At 44.7% G+C, this 19190-nt stretch overlaps 1 protein-coding gene across 1 annotated transcript; it reads right to left on the bottom strand.

Moving 5' to 3' along the window:
• Nucleotides 1-338: 338 nt before the first annotated feature.
• On the bottom strand, nucleotides 339-19068 carry GPR161 (G protein-coupled receptor 161). The gene is made up of 6 exons (XM_005299040.5): nucleotides 18865-19068; nucleotides 13206-13617; nucleotides 10000-10724; nucleotides 7088-7192; nucleotides 3833-3952; nucleotides 339-933 (listed from the first exon to the last, which is right to left on the bottom strand). The coding sequence occupies exons 2-6, from the start codon at nucleotides 13586-13588 to the stop codon at nucleotides 686-688; spliced, it is 1581 nt and encodes a 526-aa protein (XP_005299097.2). The 5' UTR covers nucleotides 13589-13617; nucleotides 18865-19068; the 3' UTR covers nucleotides 339-685.
• Nucleotides 19069-19190: the final 122 nt, after the last annotated feature.

The following is a 19190-nucleotide window of genomic DNA, read 5'->3' as shown; positions in this document are numbered from 1 at the left end:
TTCTGTAGTAAAACATTTGTCCAGTGGAACAAAAGCAATAAATATGGCCTCATATTTAGCATTCCCACGACTGAACAGTCAAAAATTTAATCCACCACCAAAGGTGAGCAGGACAGTAATTTGGATGAAAGGGATCCTGGAAATCTGAAAACTAGGCTCAGATTTTGTGCTTTAGTTAAATCCATGCTCCTGTCATTTTTTTACAGTTCTCCAAAATAACACTGTGTATAAAGTTTCCAGTAAGTAGAGCCATCAAATCTCCTCTTTTAGGGATTACATTGATAGCCCCATGGGTCAGGAAAAAAATCTCTACAACACCATGTATAATGCTGCATGGGTTTTGTTTGTTTGTTTGTTTTGCTTTCCTATGAAATATCAGGAATTGGCCACTGAAGGATACTTGATCTGATGGACCAGTGGTTTGGTCCAGTAAGGCAAATCCTATGTTTTTATGTGCTGTATAATGGATAAAAACATTACACAAACACATCTACAGTATCCTGAACAGTAAGTAAATACTGTTCTAAAATGTAGATGTATGTATTTAAAGACAAGTATTCAGGTATTTTCAAGTGTTCTTGACTAAAACACTGAAGTTAAGCCATTCTGAATACTCTGCTTCTTTTACAATAATTATTACTAGACTGGGTCCTACTTAGTGGTTTCTTCTAGTTCAGCGCTCTTCTCAAATATTCCCTTCATCGATGCTTTGAAGCTGAAGTCTTTGGCCAGCCTGGGCTCTGCCACCACGCCGTGCACCCACATTGCCGCCTGGTATAGTCCGCGAAGGAAACAAAGATCCTGGTAAAGCATCTTCTCCAAACAAGCTAATTTTCACATCAGCTTCAATAGCTTTGGCTAAACTGGATGCATAACTGTCCAGAGATTTATGGACTTCAGCTTTTACATGAAGAACGGAATTCTTTGCAGCTTCTAAAGAAAAAAAATTAAGACAGAACAATTAACAATAACATACCATGGCTGTGCAAACATCTGAGGGCAAATATTTGTCTTCGGGACTGCAAATGTGTGATCATGTCTTCTACAAATGATAAATATTGATATTAATAGTACTTTATGCTTCCACAACATCTTTTGTCTAAGGATCTCAAAGCACACCATGAACACTAATCTTCACAATATCATCATGTCAGGTAGAGAAATTATCCCCAAATTACAGATGGGAAAACTAAGGACTGATGAAGCAAAGCATTTAAGCACATGCTTAACCTGATGTCAAATGGATTACCCACGTGCTTACATGGGACTACATGCTAAATACTTTGCTGGATTGGGACTTAGGCACAGAAAAGGTTATTGGCCTGATTCTGCCAAAGCGCAAAACTTCCATTTATTCCATCTGGCACAGAATTAGGCCCTATGGGAATTACATGACCATGGGAAAGAAATAAGTGACAAAGCCAGGAATAAAACTCTTGAGTCCCAATTCCCAGCCCCTTCTACTCTAACCATTAGTTTTGTACACAAGGAGATTCTCAATTTAGTTTAGACCAAAATTTTACATTTTGTTTACATAAAAAGGGGGACAACACAAGAAGTCACATAGCTCATGGTATGTTTTAAACTTGGTGAAGACCAAACTTTTTATATACAGCAGAACCTCCCTGTTCTATACGTCACCGATCTGCACAAAAAACTGGTAGCCTCCCCCTACTCCTCAGGAATCTATTTAAACAGCCTTGCACAATTGCTATAAATGTCTGTGAGGCAACACACAAAAGCTACTTGGCTACCTTTTATCATTATGGGGCGGATAGTGGAAAAGTAATGATAATTGTCAAACAAAACCCCAAACCAATTCACCCTGGGGTGAGTGTGTGAGTAGAATTTTGCTAAGATAATTTACAGAAGATACTTCAGAAAAGCCCTCATATTAATAAGACTACATTATTTTGGACTAAATATACTACAGTATGTGTGTCCTGTAGAGTCTCAAGTATTAATGCTAATAATAAAATCAAAGGTAATAACAAGTACACTGTGCGATGCATTGTGGCTGTTTTTATATTGTCCTCATTGACTTATGATTTAGTAAATTCTATCACTTGCAATTGGCCTCCTAGTTATTAGCCCAAATTAAAGAGGATCTGCTAAAATTAAATCAACCCTGCAATGTTCTAAAGCCAGTCCCAGCAACATGTTGCTAGTATTGAGAACCAACATGTGAGCCTAACTAGAAAACAAAGTGAAACTGATTTGTCTAGTTTCCCTGTCCCAGCTGAGACAAATGCAAGGAGCAAACAAATAGCATAAATGGAGAGAAATACATTCTTTCAGTTGAAAGAATTTAAAGTAACACAGCCAGGTAATGGACAGGAGAGACAAGAGGCGGGCAGTATATGGAGAAAATAAAAGCCTGGGAGGGCAGAAAAACATCAAGGTGGTGGAAAAAAATACAGTGGGGAGTAGACAACGGAAATGGATGAAACCCAAGGAAAGGCAGGGTCACATAAGGCTGTTGTTCCTGCATGAATGAGGCCCATGCAGGGAAGCCCAGTTTCTGATCCTTGATCTAGACTGGAACTACCTATCAGAAGGAAGGCCTGTTATTAAGCTCTTCTATCCAGGGCGCTGGCTATCCCTGAATAAAAAATAGTGTACCCCCAGTTCAAGGGATACTCATATTTTGAACTGGAAACTGCTATTATCTATTATCGCCAATGATTTTGTCATAGCGCTGCAGGGGTGGGTATGTGTGCACGCACGCCTGGCCCCAGAGCATGCTAGTGCTACACAGGGGAAGCCTGGGGTAAGGTCATCACTGGGGTAAGGTCATCCAAGGACCTTACACCAATGGAGGATGGGTTGTACCTCTGCTCCATTCCGCGACGCCTCCTCCCCATCTCTATTCCACCCCTGACACCCTCTCCATCCCTTTATGCTGAGAGCACAAGGGGTGGCAGAGCTGGCTGGCTTTGCCAGCTTTCTGCAAACCATGAGTTCTCCAGCACCGGAAATTCTCCACAGACTATCTCCAGGCTGTTGAAGGCTTATGCAGCGCAAAGTGGCCTTAGCTGTGCAGAGAATCCAGGCCCATGTTTGAAATGCTGTACTCCTCGTGTGGGCTTTTGGTTTTAATTAACAAAGATAAGGCGGGCTCTAGCAGAAATATGTTATGCACCACTTTGGCGTACTGGTACACCCCAAGCTTCCTAGTATTCCCATAAGAACTTCATACAGTTCTGAAGAGCTCTCTGTTGTCCCCTACATTGGTTTGCTGTAGTGTGGTGCAAGAGCAGATACCGTTAAATCAGACCACACATCTGTCAGGGATTTCATGTCGTGCCTACCCGAATAAGAAGAAAAGAAAGAGCAGATCTTAAAAGGAAATGGATGGATGGCAGAAAGACAGTTGTAAAATATACCCTGCAAGTGAGTCCTGTCCAGCCTCACCTCCCTAGTTCCAGAAAACGTGCATTTCCCTCCCTTCCACCCACCTACCAACCAGCAGCGTCAGGATGGAAAACAGCAGGGAGAAGCAGCTCAGATGGCATGGGAGTGCGTGTCCACCGGGGTCGATGAGGTAACTAGTGGGAAGTCAGAGCAGGCAGCAGTGGTGAAAATGAGTGACCCAGCAGTAAAGGATGGGGTGAGCAGAAGTTGGGGCCTCTCAAGAAGGTTGTGGAGGAATCAGCAGAAGGGAAGAGTCAGAGCACCTATCAGAAGGGGAAGGATGAAGAGCCCAGGAGTGATACTTGTCCTCGGTGTTCTAAGGTTAAAGAAGGGGACAGCTATGCTCGGCAGCCATCATGAAGGTGCAGGGGGTGGTCATCCCAGGTGAGCAGCATTACTGTATCCACCCTAAACACACCTTTGATTTGCTCCACTTCATCTTCGAATGTCACCGAACTCCTCCGTCGATAAGGATAAACGCAATGTGGGTGATGAGCGCCATCCGAACTATAATCCTCAAGCAGCATCACATCGGTCCCTGAAATGCAGAAAACGTTTGGAAATAATAACGATCCCTGAGAAGACAAACCTAAAATTATCGGGGGAAATGAACTCATAGACTTGAGCGCCTCTCCTCAAAAATTGCCTAAAATGTGCTGATGCATTATCACTCTGCATTCAACTGTGATGGGATTTCAGACAGGGCCAGGGTCAAGTTATTACTTGGTCTTCAGCTAACCAGAGGTTAATCTGAGGACAATTCCCTGCTTCTCCTGAGCGAGAGAAGGATTGTCTACAGATGGCATTATTCAACAACAGCTACTCCACAATAACTATTCCTGAATAATGCCACAGGTAGGCACACTTATTCTTCGAAAGTGGATCACACTAAATAGGCACCTGTCCACGCATGGTGTTCTTCTGGAATAGCTATTGCCTTTTACATTCACATGTTACCTGAATTAATTTTCAAGTGTGGACAAGCCCTTACAAACTGGCTGCTTGGGAGACAGACAGTGGGGGATGCCTATAGGAGATCAGATTCCATACTCAGAATGGATGGCAAGCCAAGCTGGGGAATGTTCTGATCACTCTATTTTGCCTTTGTTAACTAATTTTGCTTTCTTGTCACAAACACTATTCCTTAAGGAGAACATCTGCCTGACTGATCCTGTATTTTTTTCTGCTGAGTCATTCTACCACTTTCTGGGTATTGATCTCATGAACACTATTTCATCTACCTGCGTTTCCTCCGTATTATTTAGGTATAAAATAAAGTTTACCTGTCACTGTGTGGGGAATACTAAACTCACCGTCTGGCATGCTATCACATGAACGGCCAAATTGTGGCCTGGCTCCTCACTCCAGTGCCGTTGTGGCTGAGTACAGACACTAAGAGTATGTCTACACTGCAATTAGACACACCTGTGCCAACTGACTCAGGATCATGGGGCTTGGTCTGAAGGGCTGTTTAACTGTGGTGTAGACATTCGGGCTTGGGCTGTAGCCTGAGCTCTGGGACTCTCCCACCTTACAGGGTTCTAGAGCTCCGAATGTCCACCCTGCATTAAAGAGCCCCTTAGCCCAAGCCCCACGAGCCACAGTCAGCTGGAATGGGCCAGCCACGGATTTTTAATTGCAGTGTAGACATACCCTATGACAGTCAAAGAGGCATTCTGCCTCCCTAGCATAGAAGCAGACAGGCTGCCTCAGGGAGCACTAGGGAAGCGTGCTGTGTCAGTGCTTCTTACACCTGCTGCTGAAAGGCACAGCCTGTGCTCCCCTGAATGCTTGTGACACTTTACTTTTGCCCAAATACTTTTGTACTCTGACGATGGATCGAAAGCTTCCTACAACAGCCATTCGATGCTTTGTAGCTTGTTCCAAATCATCCATTGGTCAGATTACACCCTCTGCAGACCATGGCTTTGTGCCCTCTCCACCCACATGAGTTCATTTGATTCCTGGATTTATTCTTATAGCAATAGCCAGAGGGTCCAGGACCAATTTATAGCAAAGGTGACAACACACATCCATGATGAGTTCCATGAGACAAGCCACTGTCGCATATACCTGACCTTTACCAATGATTTATTTAGCAAACCTATTTTTTTTAAACGAAGGATAGTCCAGAATTGAACTGTGATATATAAATATTTCCATTCCATACTGTCAAATGCCTTCTCCAAATACTTAGTAATGAGCGAGTGATCTACCTTCCTCATTGACCATATTAAATGAGTGGGATACTTTTAATGTTCTGTGGATCATCTGGGGTATTGACGTCGATGGTACAAGATCAAAGCCCTACTCCTTGGAAACCCAGCCAGCCTGCAATGGATGGGTAGAATTAGGAAGATGACACTCTAGTCCTTGAGACTATATTTTAGCATATATTTTAAAAACTACATTGAATAAAGAAATTGGCCTGTAATTCTTGCCCAGAAGTGGATCCCTGTCTATAAGTGATGCTAAGATAGTGTTTTGACTGGATACGGGTGATCCTATATTATCTGCCTCATTAAATACTTGATCTGTAATGGGCATCCCTTGATCTTTTCTCTGTATACAGTTCCTTTGGCTTGTACTATCTGAAAAGCCTGTCTTCTGTCATTCAGGATGTTCAGTGAAGTGGGATATTTCCCAATTCAAATTCCCTAAACATTGGGGCTCCTAACAACTTATATCTTTGATTTGGTCAGCTGTGGAGGCCTCTTAGTGCCTTTCTTCAAGGATGATAACACAGGATGCTATAAAGAGAAGAGTTTTCCATTACCCGTTATCACCTATAGCTGCACTTAAGCCAGCAATTCACCTACAGAATTAGTGGAGTAGTGTTGCCTTCATGAAAAATCCCACCTTGCCAGCCTCCTTCTCCCATTCTCCCAGTCAGAGAGCAATGCAGAGCTGCAGCTGTCAGAAGAGTGCTCTCTGGTATCTGTAGAGCAGAAATGCTCTTTAAAATAGATTGCAGGTGGAGGTTTTGGAAAACTTCCCTCTGTTGGCAGTTAAAACCACAGCCCCCCTATTACCAGCGCTGGAAAATTACTGGCAGATCACCATGCCCTTTTCTAGGCTACTGCTCGAGAGATCCATGACAAAGATGAGAAGCCTCCATTCTATAGGAGAGGCTCTAGCATAGAGTGACCAAATGAAATCTCCTATAAGCAGGATGTGAAGAGACCTATTTCCCGAGCAGTTTGCTTCTTAGCTCCTTGGGGGGCCAGGAAGATCACTGAAGAGGGAAGAAGAATAAAGGAACGGGACAAACAGATTATCACACTCCTAGGAAATATGCACTAGGGAAAGAAATTATTTTCCTAGGCTGAACGGTATTTTCATAGTAGACACTGCAAGATCAAAAATACAGAGGAGAGGCTAAGGCAGTTCTGCTCAGGGTACCATAGGACAATTGTTTTCAACCTTTTCTCATTTGCAAACCCCTAAAAAATGTCAAATGGCATAGCGGACGCCTTTGGAAATCTTTGACATCATCTGTGGACCCCCAGGGGTCTGCGGACCACAGATTGAAAACCACTGCCATAGGAGAAGCTTAATGTTATTGTTCACCTACCAAAAGATATCTGTACATAAATACAGACTGTTCGCAGAATTCTGCAAGTAAGCCGCAAGTAAAATCTTTCTGTCTGAGAAAGGAAAACAACAGAGTTACCTGAATCCTGAGAGCAGCTGAAACCAGTGTCCCCTGTGCTGCTGCTGTGTCCTAAAGGTCGCCCACCTGCCATGAGAGCTGTAAGATGGGGAGATAGTCCCAGATCTGCAAAACAGTTTAATCATCACTGAGTTGTGCTCTGTATGGTAGAGCACTCTAATGATAGCATCTTCAAATAACCCCCACATCTGAGTGCCCGATTCCACCCCCCAGCTTTCCCAACTTTCCTTTCTCCCCATTTTTCCTGTGACAAGACAGCAAAAACCACCCTCCAGACCCAGCTGCCAAACCACCTGGATTTCCCATCTTGCAATATCATGTCACCAGCTGCCACATGCTCCTGGATTCTTTCCACACGGCAAGCCTGCTGTCTACCTCTCCCCAGCAATTTGCAAGTATGTGCAGTTTATCAGGAGAGCTAATTATATTTAGAAATATATGCATGCAGGGCTGGAAAAACTTATCAAACACCCTCTAGCCAAAGGATTAAATCTAGTAGCCAGAAGCAGTTATAGAAGACAAGTGTATTGATGGGATAATAACTAGTGAGGGTTGGCTAATGAGCTAGTTTCCATCTTCTTTGCAACCCTGAGATGCTAGAAAGGGGGAAAACACTGGGATTCTTACTAAGGCGCAGTCTTAGGATCCTGCTCAGGGCTCCACCTTTTCTATCAGCCTCTGGCTAGTAGGGGTCTGATAAATTGGAAGCTGCCCAGCCTACTCTCGCAGCTGGAAGGAGAAAGAAGCTTTCTGTCTTTTCTTCCCCAGCTATGCTTCCAATCCTTCCAGAGCCCATCTGTGAGAGCTACCTGGCTTCTGCAATGGGGATGGAGGTTTCCAATGCCCTCACCTTCCTTCCACATTTTGCATTCTCTTTCCCCACTAATAATTCCAGAGCCTGCCTCTACATTTAGTTCTCCCAAGCAGTACCATGAAAGTGGAAATTTCAAAGAGTGCTGAATTAGCAATCATGAAAATGATCAGAATCTTGCTAATTTCACAGTGCTACAACATGGCAAAACTCTGAGTAGCAATAGAGGCACTGGTGGTGCCTGTCTGCAGACTCAAGACAACACTATTGCACTGGAATGGTTTCATTACATTTACACCGTTTTCTTCACAACCAGAAGGACTAGAAACTTAATTGAAACAAACAAACAAGCACTCACATTTTCTGAAGTCACTAGAAAAAATTGCCACTGGTGAGACACATGGATTTTTCAACCCCTGTACCTAGTTGACATATACCAGAACACTTAGTCCTAAGGAGTGGAGGGTTATTGCAGATGAGAGGGAGGTGATGGACTTGCCCTAGATAGAGAATTTAAAAGCTGGTGCCTAACATCCATAAGCTCTTATTAGGCCTGGTTCAAAGCCCATTGAAATTAATGGAAAGACTCCCATTGATTTTGATGGGCTTTGGATCAGGCCCATCATCAGGACAGGGAATGTTCTGCCTTTTTCTAAGCTGAATACAAATTTTACACTTGCAGAGAGTAATAAAATTTGTGTATCAACAGCACATTTGCCTACCCTGCTATACCAAGGCAAACATGACTCCTTGCTAGCAAAGACACTGATTGGTCAAGCAGGCTTCCCAAAATATAGAATACTTTTAACACTAAGAAGCATTGGGAATTAGAGAGTGGTCCTAGGAATCTGAAAGATTTTCTCTGAGATTTTGATACAAAACTACTTTGGTGAGGAATGGAGTATATTTTTATTTACCACCAACACCTGACTTAGTGCTGTACACGATACAAAAATAAAAACAGTCCCTGTCCTATATAACTTACAATCTAAAAGGCAGACCAGAAAAAGGATGTGATGGACTGGGATATCTAGAGATGGGGGATCACAATTTTTGTGGGTTTTTTAAATTATAAACTTACTGCTTGTGAGCCTGGTGGAAGTAGATTTTTAAAGGGACTACCATTAATTTAAAACTTCCACTTCTGTCTGTACATGTTTTACCTGGTATTGTTACAAGGAACACCTAAGATTATGGTAACCAAATGATATTAGAGAAAAATATTTTCTTCATATGTTTCTGTTTGTTCACTCCTTGCATTTGTCAGCACTTTGTGTCTAGTCAGTTTCCCCTGCATGGTTGGTCAATTTCATATTGTGCTTGCATTGCCCTTTCATACAGCAGGTTTTTCCCACTCTCTCATTCTCAAAAACAGACAGAATCATTTTAACTTTCCAAAATATTTTGACCTCAGGCCTACACAGGCCTAGAAAAGTTTAGCCCAATAGGTAAAAGTTTGGGATGTTATAATCAACTGAATACATGGTCTTAGAATGAGAAGTTTGAAGCAATGTTAACTATAGCTATTGTTACAGCTCCAGCTAAAATGACAAGTTTAGCTAAGAGAAAGGCAATACCACTTGGCAAACATTTTTATATTAAGCTGGAAACGTTTATACTTTGCTCCTGAAAAATATACTGGGCCTGATTCTCCATTCTATGACACTGGGTTTACACCAGTGTAACTCCACTGAAGTCAACAGAGTTACACCACCATAAAAACAGGCAATGGAGTGGAGAATCAGACCCACTGAGTATATTGATAGTATAAGAATGCTCAGATTTGAATAATTTGAAATAGTGTGTGTGTGTGGGGGGGGGGATCACAACAGAGGAGAAAGGAAATTATTTTTATTGGCCCCAGAGTTAAATCTTCTCTGCCAGGGACAATTTAGCTGCATCAAGAAAGGGAGGTGAATTCCCATCAACTCATCACAACTTTCCTTCAGATGGGAGGTATAATTTGAAAAACGGTCCCTTGAGAGCTCCCTCAAGCACATCACTAGTTAGTATTTGTACAGCCCTTGGAAGTTACCACATGAATGCAGATACTAAGTATCAGCCTCAAGGGAATCGTATTTTTTATCTAAGTGTTTGTTACCTGTGATCCTATTGGAAATGCTGAATAATCTGGCTGTCCTATGACGCTGAACAAATGACTCCCGGTAATACCGGTCCCCAAAACACATTCCTAATAGTTCTTTGCGCACTGTTTTGTTCCAGAGTCCATAAATCAGTGGATGGCAAATGGCACTTGAAAAAGATAACCATGTTGCTAATGTCTCCAGAGCAGGAGAAATGCTATTTTTCCCCCAAAGTGCTTCTGACGTAATTACTACCATATAGGGCCCCCATGTGATCACAAAAGCACCAATGACAACCAAGATGGTTATGAAAGCTTTGCACTGATTGGCTGAGTAGACAACCCCTTGGAAAGCATTCCTTCGACTGCCTGAAGAGGAGGTGGAGGTGCTAGAGTTCTTTCTCCCATTCCTCTGAGTGTCCTCCTCCACAATGACCACGCTACCGCAGTGAATCTTGCGCGCTTTAATCCTAGCCACACGAAATATGAATCCGTAGCAGATCATCATAACCAGGAAGGGCAGCAAAGCACACCAGATCTGCCAAAAGGCTGTGTAGCCTGCCTCCTTATGCCACGCAGCCACACACATCCATTTGAATTGATCGAACTCCAAGGACGACCAGCCAAAGAGAGGAGGAAGGCAGCCAATGAGGGAGTGTAACCACACGTACACAAGGGCTACAACTGCTCTGTTTCCTGTAATCTTCATTGGATACACCATTGGATATAAGACAGCATAGTACCTGGGAAACACAAAAGGAGACATCAGTACCATCATAGAAAAGTACAGTAAGCAAAGAACTGGGTTTACTGATTAAGATCCAACTCCCATTGGAGTCCAGGGAAAGACTTCCCCACTTCCGCTCCCCAAATCTCAAATGGGGTTAGAGGGACACTTAAAAAAAATATTTAAAAAAATTATTTGCAGTCATGAGCTCAAAAGTCAAGAAGTGCCCAAGATCAAGCTGCATATGCAGCCTTAATTCTACCTACTGATTATAAAAACATGAGTGTGGCCATACTGGGTCAGACCAATGGTCCACCTAGCCCAGTATCCTGTCTTCCAACAGTGGTCAATACCAGATGCTTCAGGGAGAATTAATCCTGGTGTGAATGCATTATTGTATTGATGTTTACAATTATACATGATTACATACAGCTACTCAAATGCTACGTTACTACAGATCAATTGATTTTAACAATCTTAGATGCATGTACTGCATCTTGAAATAGTAATTTAATTATTTTCTACCTTTCTATTTCATGATTTTACATGTAATTGCAGGGAAAATGTATTATATTGGGGAGGCGGTGTTGCCTGCTGGAGAGAGCACTAGACAGAGACTCAGGGGACCTATGTTTAGCTCTGCCACTGGCCTACTAGATATCCTTGGGCATGTCACTTGACCTTTCTGTGCATCAGTTTCCCAATCTATAAAATGGGGATAATGATACTACCTTTTTTGACTCCCTTTGCTTTGAGATCGTCTGATGAAAAGTGATATACAAGAGCTAGGTATTATTAATCACTATAATTGCAGTGGTTTCCAACCTTTTCCATACCATACCCCATGTTACAACAGAAAAAAGGTCTGGAACCCCTCACCATCCACCTAGCCCAAAAGAAAGGGAGGGAGATCATGACTCCCAGGTCGAGAACCCCTGTTACATTGTATTGTTTGAAAAATAGTATGTTATTGTGTTCATGCAACCTTAACTCTGACTTTTCATTGCTTTACCCATGGAACCTTAACATTCTCTTACCAACACTTTTTAGATAGATAGATTTATAGATTCCAAGGCCAGAAGGGATCACTGTGTTCATCTAATCTGACCTCCTCTAGAACTTCCTCCAAATGAATTCCTAGAGCAGATCTTTTAGAAAAAACAGCCAGTCTTGATTTAAAAATAGTCAGTGATGGAGAATCCACTACAACCTGGGTAAGTTGTTCCGATGGTTAATTACTCTCACCGTTCACATTTTACACTTTATTTCCAACCTGAATTTGTCTAGCTTCAACTTTCAGCCATTGGATCATGTTATACCTTTCTCTGCTAGATTGAAGAGCTCATTATGAAATACATGTTCCCCAGGTAGATCCTTATAGACTGTAATCAAATCACCCCTTAACCTTCTCTTTGTTAAACCAAATAGATTGAGCTCTTTGAACATGTTTTCTAATCCTTTAGTATCAGAGGAGTAGCCGTGTTAGTCTGGATCTGTAAAAAGCAACAGAGAGTCCTGTGGCACCTTTAAGACTAACAGATGTATAGGAGCATAAGCTTTCGTGGGTGAATGCCCACTTCGTCGGATGCATGTGACGTGCATCCGACAAAGTGGGCATTCACCCATGAAAGCTTATGCTCCTATACATCTGTTAGTCTTAAAGGTGCCACAGGACTCTCTGTTGCTTTTTCTAATCCTTTAATTATTCTTGTACTCTTCTCTGAACCCTCTCCAATTTATCAACATCCTTCTTGAATTGTGGGCACCAGAACTGGACATAGTATTCCACAGCGGTCACATCAGTGCCAAATACAGAAGTAAAATAACCTCTCTACTCCTACTTGAGATTCCCATGTATGCATTGAAGGATTACATTAGCCCAAGGGTGGCCAACCTGAGCCTCAGAAGGAGCTAGAATTTACTAATGTACATTGCCAAAGAGCCACAGTAATACGTCAGCAGCCCCGCAGATCAGCACCTCCCCCTCTTCCCCGCACCTCCCGATCAGCTGTTTCATGGCATGCAGGAGGCTCTGGGAGGGAGGGGAGACGAGCGAGGGCACAGCAGGCTCAGGGGAGGGGGCAGGAAGGGGTGGAGTGGGGCAGGGCCTGTGGGAGAGCCAGGGGTTGAGCAGTGAGCACCCCCCGGCACATTGGAATGTTGGCACCTGTAGCTCCAGCCCCGGAGTCGATGCCTATACAAGGAGCCGCATATTAACTTCTGAAGAGCTGCATGTGGCTGCGGAGCCGCAGCTTGGCCACCCTGCACTAGCCCTTCTGGCCACAGCGTTGCCCTGGAAGCTCAAATTCAGCTGATTTTCCATCACAACTCCTGATCTTTTTCAGAGTCACTGCTTCCCAGGATCAAGTCCCCCATGGCCTAGATTCTTTGTTCCTAGATGAATACATTTACATTTAACTGTATTAAAACACATGTTGTTTGTTTGTACCCAGTTTGGAATTAATCATTGCTATTCATAACAAAAAGAGGAGCTTACCGATCTATAGCAATGAGACCAAGAGTTAGCATGCTGGCCGAGCTGATCAGCATATAGAGCAGGGCAGAAAAGTTGCACCAAACTACTCCAAAGATCCATTCCCGCCTGATGGAGCTGGTGACGACAAAAGGAAGCACCAGGACAGACAGAAGGAAGTTGGACAGTGTCAGACTGAACACAAACTTGTTGCTCAGCGTAAGGAGGTAAGACTTCCGATAGAGGGTGATGACAATCACCAAGTTGCCCAAGCAGATGAAAATAGCAATGACGATAATAGCAATTGACTCGGTGACTCTGACTGCCCCGTCTTCCTGCGCTGTGAGGTTTCTCAGGCCCTTCCCATTGCTGAGGGAGGAGTTGATGCTCATTGTCAGAGCGCACATTGACAGAGCAGACAGTACATGCTGGGCAGCTGGAACAAGAAGAAAAACACATGAAAACATTATTGTATTTTCTGTGTCTACAATATCTTTTATCCCAGGATCTCAAGGCCCTTTACCAACATTAATCAAGCTTCACAACATCCATGGGAGGCACATAACCATTTTTAGATGGGGAAACTGAGGCCCAGAGCAGGGACTTGACTTTCCCAAGGTCACACACAAGTCAATGGCAGAGCCAAGCACAGAACCCAAGAACAGGGCTGATTGGAAAACGGGAGAAATTCTGAAAACATTTCATTTAATATTTTCCAGGAGTGGAAGGGGGGCATTATTTCAAACTTTTGACCAGACCTACCCATGAGTTCTAACTCACAGTCATCTATGCCAAAAAAGCTATTATGAAAAGAAACAATAATGGAGTAATAAATGGTCTTTGTTGATCTCTCTTTATACAGCTGACAGTTTGTGGTACTTTACTCTGGTCTGTGGAGCACTTGCTGGTGATCCACAGAGAGCTGGCTAGTCAGATGGCACTGGCCCGTCCTCCTTTGCAGCTGCTAAATCACATTAAAAAAAAACCCTAAAATACAGTAAAATACTCTCCTAATATCACTTTTGCAATGACTGTAGTTGCCACAGGAATGTTCTTGTATTGCCAGTGAGCCGGGGGAGGTGATCCGGACAGTCTGTGTGACTGTCAATGAGAAATGTGTCCAAGAGGCAATTCCTTTGTTATGATCTCATCCACGGTATGAAAATGTTTGAGAGCCCTTGACCTAAGGCTTTATCACTTCTCCCAGGTGACCAACACCATCTCCCCGTCAGGCCCCAGAAATACTGCTGCTGGTTCCCCTGAGAGCCACTGTCACCTCCCCTTATTGTCTCCGGCAGACGTATTCCTGACTACTAACCCTTCATTCCAGTGGGCCTGCACCAACTCCTCTGGGCGCCTGATTAGTGGCACTTCCACAGCCGGCTGCCTCGCGAGGCTGCCGACACCACCCGCTGGCCTCAAAAGTGTCATTCCTGCTTAATCACCTTCCCCCTGGCATGAGCATTGGTGTTCCCACTACCAGATCAGATTTTTCTCTTTCCACAGCCCTGGAAAGGGAAAGGGAAGAACCTAATGTGCAGCCCTCTCACTGCTCTGTCAGTGAAGCCACACACATACTGAATCCCAAAATCCAGACCAAGAATTGAAAACATAAAAAGGGAATGTCAAAAAAGATTGGCTTCAAATTCATGCAAACTTGGTGTTGGCATTTCTTGGGGACTGGTGACTCGTAGGGGTTGCTTTGGCTGGGACTCTGGCCATCTACCCTTCCCAGCTGGGCACGAATATCCAGAAAGTGTCCTAGATCTCTGAGGTAGTTAGAGTTTAAAGGGGCGCTGTCAGCCTAAAAATCATATTTTTCCAAACAAATTTCCTTCCGTGTGTTCCTAAGAAAACCTTAATTTACTGACATTAAAAGAATTTTTAAAATCGCATTTACTTTTCACCACCAGTGAAGCTCATTGTTTACTGTTTGTATTTCATTTGGCACAGACCATGAACATTTTGCATAAGATCCTGGCTGCTTTTGGCTAAACTCTATTGGTACAAAGAAGCCAAAAGCCAGCTTCCCTGGCTACTCAGGAAGGATCTCTCCTATGTAGGAGGATCCTTGGGTGGCACAGAGATATGGATGTGGTTTGAGCAGGAGTGTCCTGGCATCTCAGCAATCCTAGCTGCTGTAAGGGTCCCTTTGTGCTTTTGGCAGTTGGCACAAATCAGAACAGCCCTTAGGCAGTGCTAATTTATGCCAGAGTGCTAGAATGATGAAGAACAACTCCAGGATCTGAGAAGTCTGGTGGTAGATTAAAGTCACCTTTGCACACTCCCTCTTCAGCTGTGCAGAGCACTTGTCTGCCACAAACAAGGATTTTATCCTTTCTTTTTTGTTTATTACAAAGACAAGGTGGGTGAGGTAACATCTTTTATTGGACCAACTTTTGATGGTGAGAGAGACAAGCTTTCAAGACACACACCTTGTTTCTCTAATATCCTGCGACCAACACAGCTATAACTACTCTGCAGACAACAATTATTGTTTATTGTCATTTTCACTTTCAGGTGCTCAAGCACTAGCACAATACTGCAATGGTTGAGTTGCTAGCACTGTAGGAGGATGCTTAAAACCTAACAAAAATCCATTTTCACTAGTTTTAAATGCCACAAAACCCTAAACTGTTTTTAAAAATATACTACACCTCTACCCTGATATAACGCTGAACTTGGGAGCAAAAAAATCTTACCGTGTTATAGGTGAAACCACGTTATATCAAACTTGCTTTGATCCACCGGAGTGCGCAGACCCTCCTCCCCTCCCTCTCCCGGAGCACTGCTTTACCACGTTATATCTGAATATATATTTTATATTTTTATATCGGGTCGCGTTATATCGGGGTAGAGGTGTATTTTGTTTGGTTCTAAACTACCCCAGAGAAATAAAATAACCATCCTTTTAAATGTAACAAGAACATCTAACTAACAAATTAAACATTCAGAAGAATTTTAATTTGTAAAAGCTTTTTAAACATCATGGTAGGATCCATCCATGGTAGGATCCATCAATTAGTTTATAACAATGCACTTGGAACACTCAGTGCTCACCATTCCACTGGCAGTCATATTCCTGGACACATGCCCTCTTTGCGGCACATGTACAAATCTTCCCTGCAAATTTTAAAACATCCAAAAGGCAAAAAAGCATCCCTCCTTTGACCCTCAACCAACAGAGAACAGAAACATGAGCACCAGCCATCTAAGCAGTAATCAATACACTGTGGGACAGTAGCTGGAGGACTATTTGCACTGTTAGAGCTAATATGCTGTCACTTGCTATCCACACAGGCACTGCAGTGATGGCAACTGGCTTGGGGGGTGGAGGTTGACAAGGTGGTTAGGTGTGGCAGAGCAAGCATAATGCAAAGTGTTTAGCAAATGCCTGTGCATCACGGGTAGCAGCTGTGTGTGCAGGTGCAAGGTGTGCATGTTACAGGTGTGCTGGAGGGGAGGCTCCAAATGCTGGTTATCAACCTAATTTCTCTAATGTAGAAAAGGTCCCACTGAGCAGGCATAGAGATGCATGCAGGTAATAGCAAAACAACAAGGCAGGGCCCTGCAGAGAATACATTTTCTCTTATTCCACCCCTATGCAGCCAGAGCATGGACTGGGAAGAAAATCCCAGGGGAACACTATTGCTACTGCAGCAAGGGGCTGAGGGTGAGGGAGCACAGGGGAGAGAAATTCTTCTAATGCTTCAGGCAGGGGCTTCTGATGGGGCTTCATCTCATAAACAAATTAGGGAAATGCAACCTAGATGGAGCTACTATAAGGTGGGTGCAAAACTGGTTGGAAAATTGTTCCCAGAGAGTAGTTATCAGTGGTTCACAGTCATGCTGGAAGGACATAACAAGTGGGGTCCCGCAGGGATCAGTTCTGGGTCCGGTTCTGTTCAATATCTTCATCAATGATTTAGATAATGGCATGCAGAGTACACTTATAAAGTTTGTGGACGATACCAAGCTGGGAGAGGTTGCAAGTGCTTTGGAGGACAGGATTAAAATTCAAAATGCTCTGGACAAACTGGAGAAATGGTCCAAAGTAAATAGGATGAAATTCAATAAGGACAAATGCAAAGTACTCCATTTAGGCAGGAACAATCAGTTGCATACATACAAAATGGGAAATGACTGCCTAGGAAGGAGTACTGCGGAAAGGGATTTGGGGGTCATAATGGACCCCAAGCTAAATATGAGTCAACAGTGTAACGCTGTTGCAAAAAAAGCAAACATAATTCTGGGATGTATTAGCAGGAGTGTTGTAAGCAAGACCTGAGAAGTAATTCTTCTGCTCTACTCCACGCTGATTAGGCCTCAACTGGAGTATTGTGTCCAGTTCTGGGCACCACATTTCAGGAAGGATGTGGACAAATTGGAGAAAGTCCAGAGAAGAGCAACAAAAATGATTAAAGTTCTAGAAAACATGACCTATGAGAGAAGATTGGAAAAAATTGGGTTCATTTAGTCTGGAATAGAGAAGACTCAGAGGAGACATGATAACAGTTTTCAAGTATGTAAAAGGTTTTTACAAGGAGGAGGGAGAAAAATGGTTTTTCTTAACCTCTGAGGATAGGACAAGAAGTAATGGGCTTAAATTGCAGCAAGGGAGGTTTAGGTTGGAGATTAGGAAAAACTTCCTAACTGTCAGGGTGGTTAAGCACTGGAATAAATTGCCCAGGGAGGTTGTGGAGTCTCCATCATTGGAGATTTTTAAGGGCAGGTTGGACAAATACCTGTCAGGGATGGTCTAGGGTGCAGGGGACTGGACTAGATGACCTGGGGAGATCCCTTCCAGTTCTATGATTCTATGGAGCAAAGGGGAGTGGGGAACTTGTGTAATGCTTCAGGGCAGGGGAGTGGAGCCCAGGTGGGAAAGCAGGGCGGCTGCTGAGGTAACCCAGCACCATAGATCCGAGCCCGGCGCCGGGAGCCGAGGGAACTGGGAAGCAGGGGAGCTCTGAGCAGCTCCTGCTGCAGGCCGATCATCCGGGGAAGAATGGCATGGGATGGCAGAGTAGCTGTGAGCCTCCTTGCACCGGCCCATTGTCCCATCGGAATAACACTTCTTTCCTTTCCTTCGCCTGCTGCTCTAGCCCCCTGGCGTCCGAGTGAGACACAAGCCCAGCCCCGGCGCGGGCAGGTCCCGCGTGGCCCGAGCCTGCTGCAGCGAGCTCCGCTCCAGCCCCAGCCCCAGCCCCAGCCCCGGACGCGCCCGCCCGCGGCGCACTGAGACACAGAGGCAAGGGAAATCGCAGCGCCTGTCCCGGGCCCAGCGGCCCCGATTGGGACCTGGGCAGCTCGCAGGGCTCGCGAGAAGCAGGAGACCCCCCCCTCCCCCCCGCCGCAACCCTCTGCAGTCGCTGGCTGGCTGGCTGCCCCCCCGCTCTGCAATCAGAGATGCAGCGCTCGGCTGCTCCCCTGCCCTAAAATCCAGCCTCCCTCCCGGCACGGGCTTGTCCCTCCTCCGCACACAAAGGCTGGTGGGGAGGCAAAGTCCCGGGGAAGGGTGGGGCCGGAGAGACCGCAGGAGCAGGGGGCAGCGAGAACCTACCCGGGCCGGGATAGCCCCGCAATGGAGGCACAGACACACACCCCCTTCCCTGCCCTGCAGCTGCCATAAGCTCCAGTGAAAAAACCGGAGCGCTCCCCCCTTGGTGTGGGACACACTCACCGCCGGGCCGGGCCGAGCCGAGCCGCTTCCTCCTTCCCCCGCCGCCTTCGCTGCACTCAGGGGCGGGAGGTTTCGGGTTACAGCGCCCCGGACCCCCCACAGCCGCCGCCAAGAGAGAGGGCCGGAGCAGCTGCCCGACCCGCCTCCCTCCATCCCCCTTCCTCACATCCTTTCATCCCCCTCACATCCCTCCTCCTAGCCTCCTCCCTCCACCCCCTTTACATCCCTCCCCCTAACTTTCTTCCTCCATCCCCCTTTCTCCTCCCTCCATCCTCCTTCACATTCCTCCTCCTAACCTCCTTCCTCCATCCCCCTTTCCTCCTCTC

Source organism: Chrysemys picta, chromosome 1 (genome assembly GCF_011386835.1).
Source record: "Chrysemys picta bellii isolate R12L10 chromosome 1, ASM1138683v2, whole genome shotgun sequence".
Lineage (NCBI taxonomy): Eukaryota > Metazoa > Chordata > Testudines > Emydidae > Chrysemys > Chrysemys picta.
This window is presented reverse-complemented; position numbering and strand designations above follow the sequence as displayed.

What these genes read in the sequence shown, in the direction of transcription:
- GPR161 (XM_005299040.5), bottom strand. Translation starts at nt 13,588, where the DNA reads ATGTGCGCTCTGACAATGAGCATCAACTCCTCCCTCAGCAATGGGAAG. An exon ending in CATTTCCAATAGGATCACAG is followed by an intron (nt 7,193 to 9,999) that starts GTAACAAACACT and finishes ACTGTTTTGCAG; the next exon opens with ATCTGGGACTATCTCCCCAT. An exon ending in CAGCTGCTCTCAGGATTCAG is followed by an intron (nt 3,953 to 7,087) that starts GTAACTCTGTTG and finishes TCTGCATTTCAG; the next exon opens with GGACCGATGTGATGCTGCTT.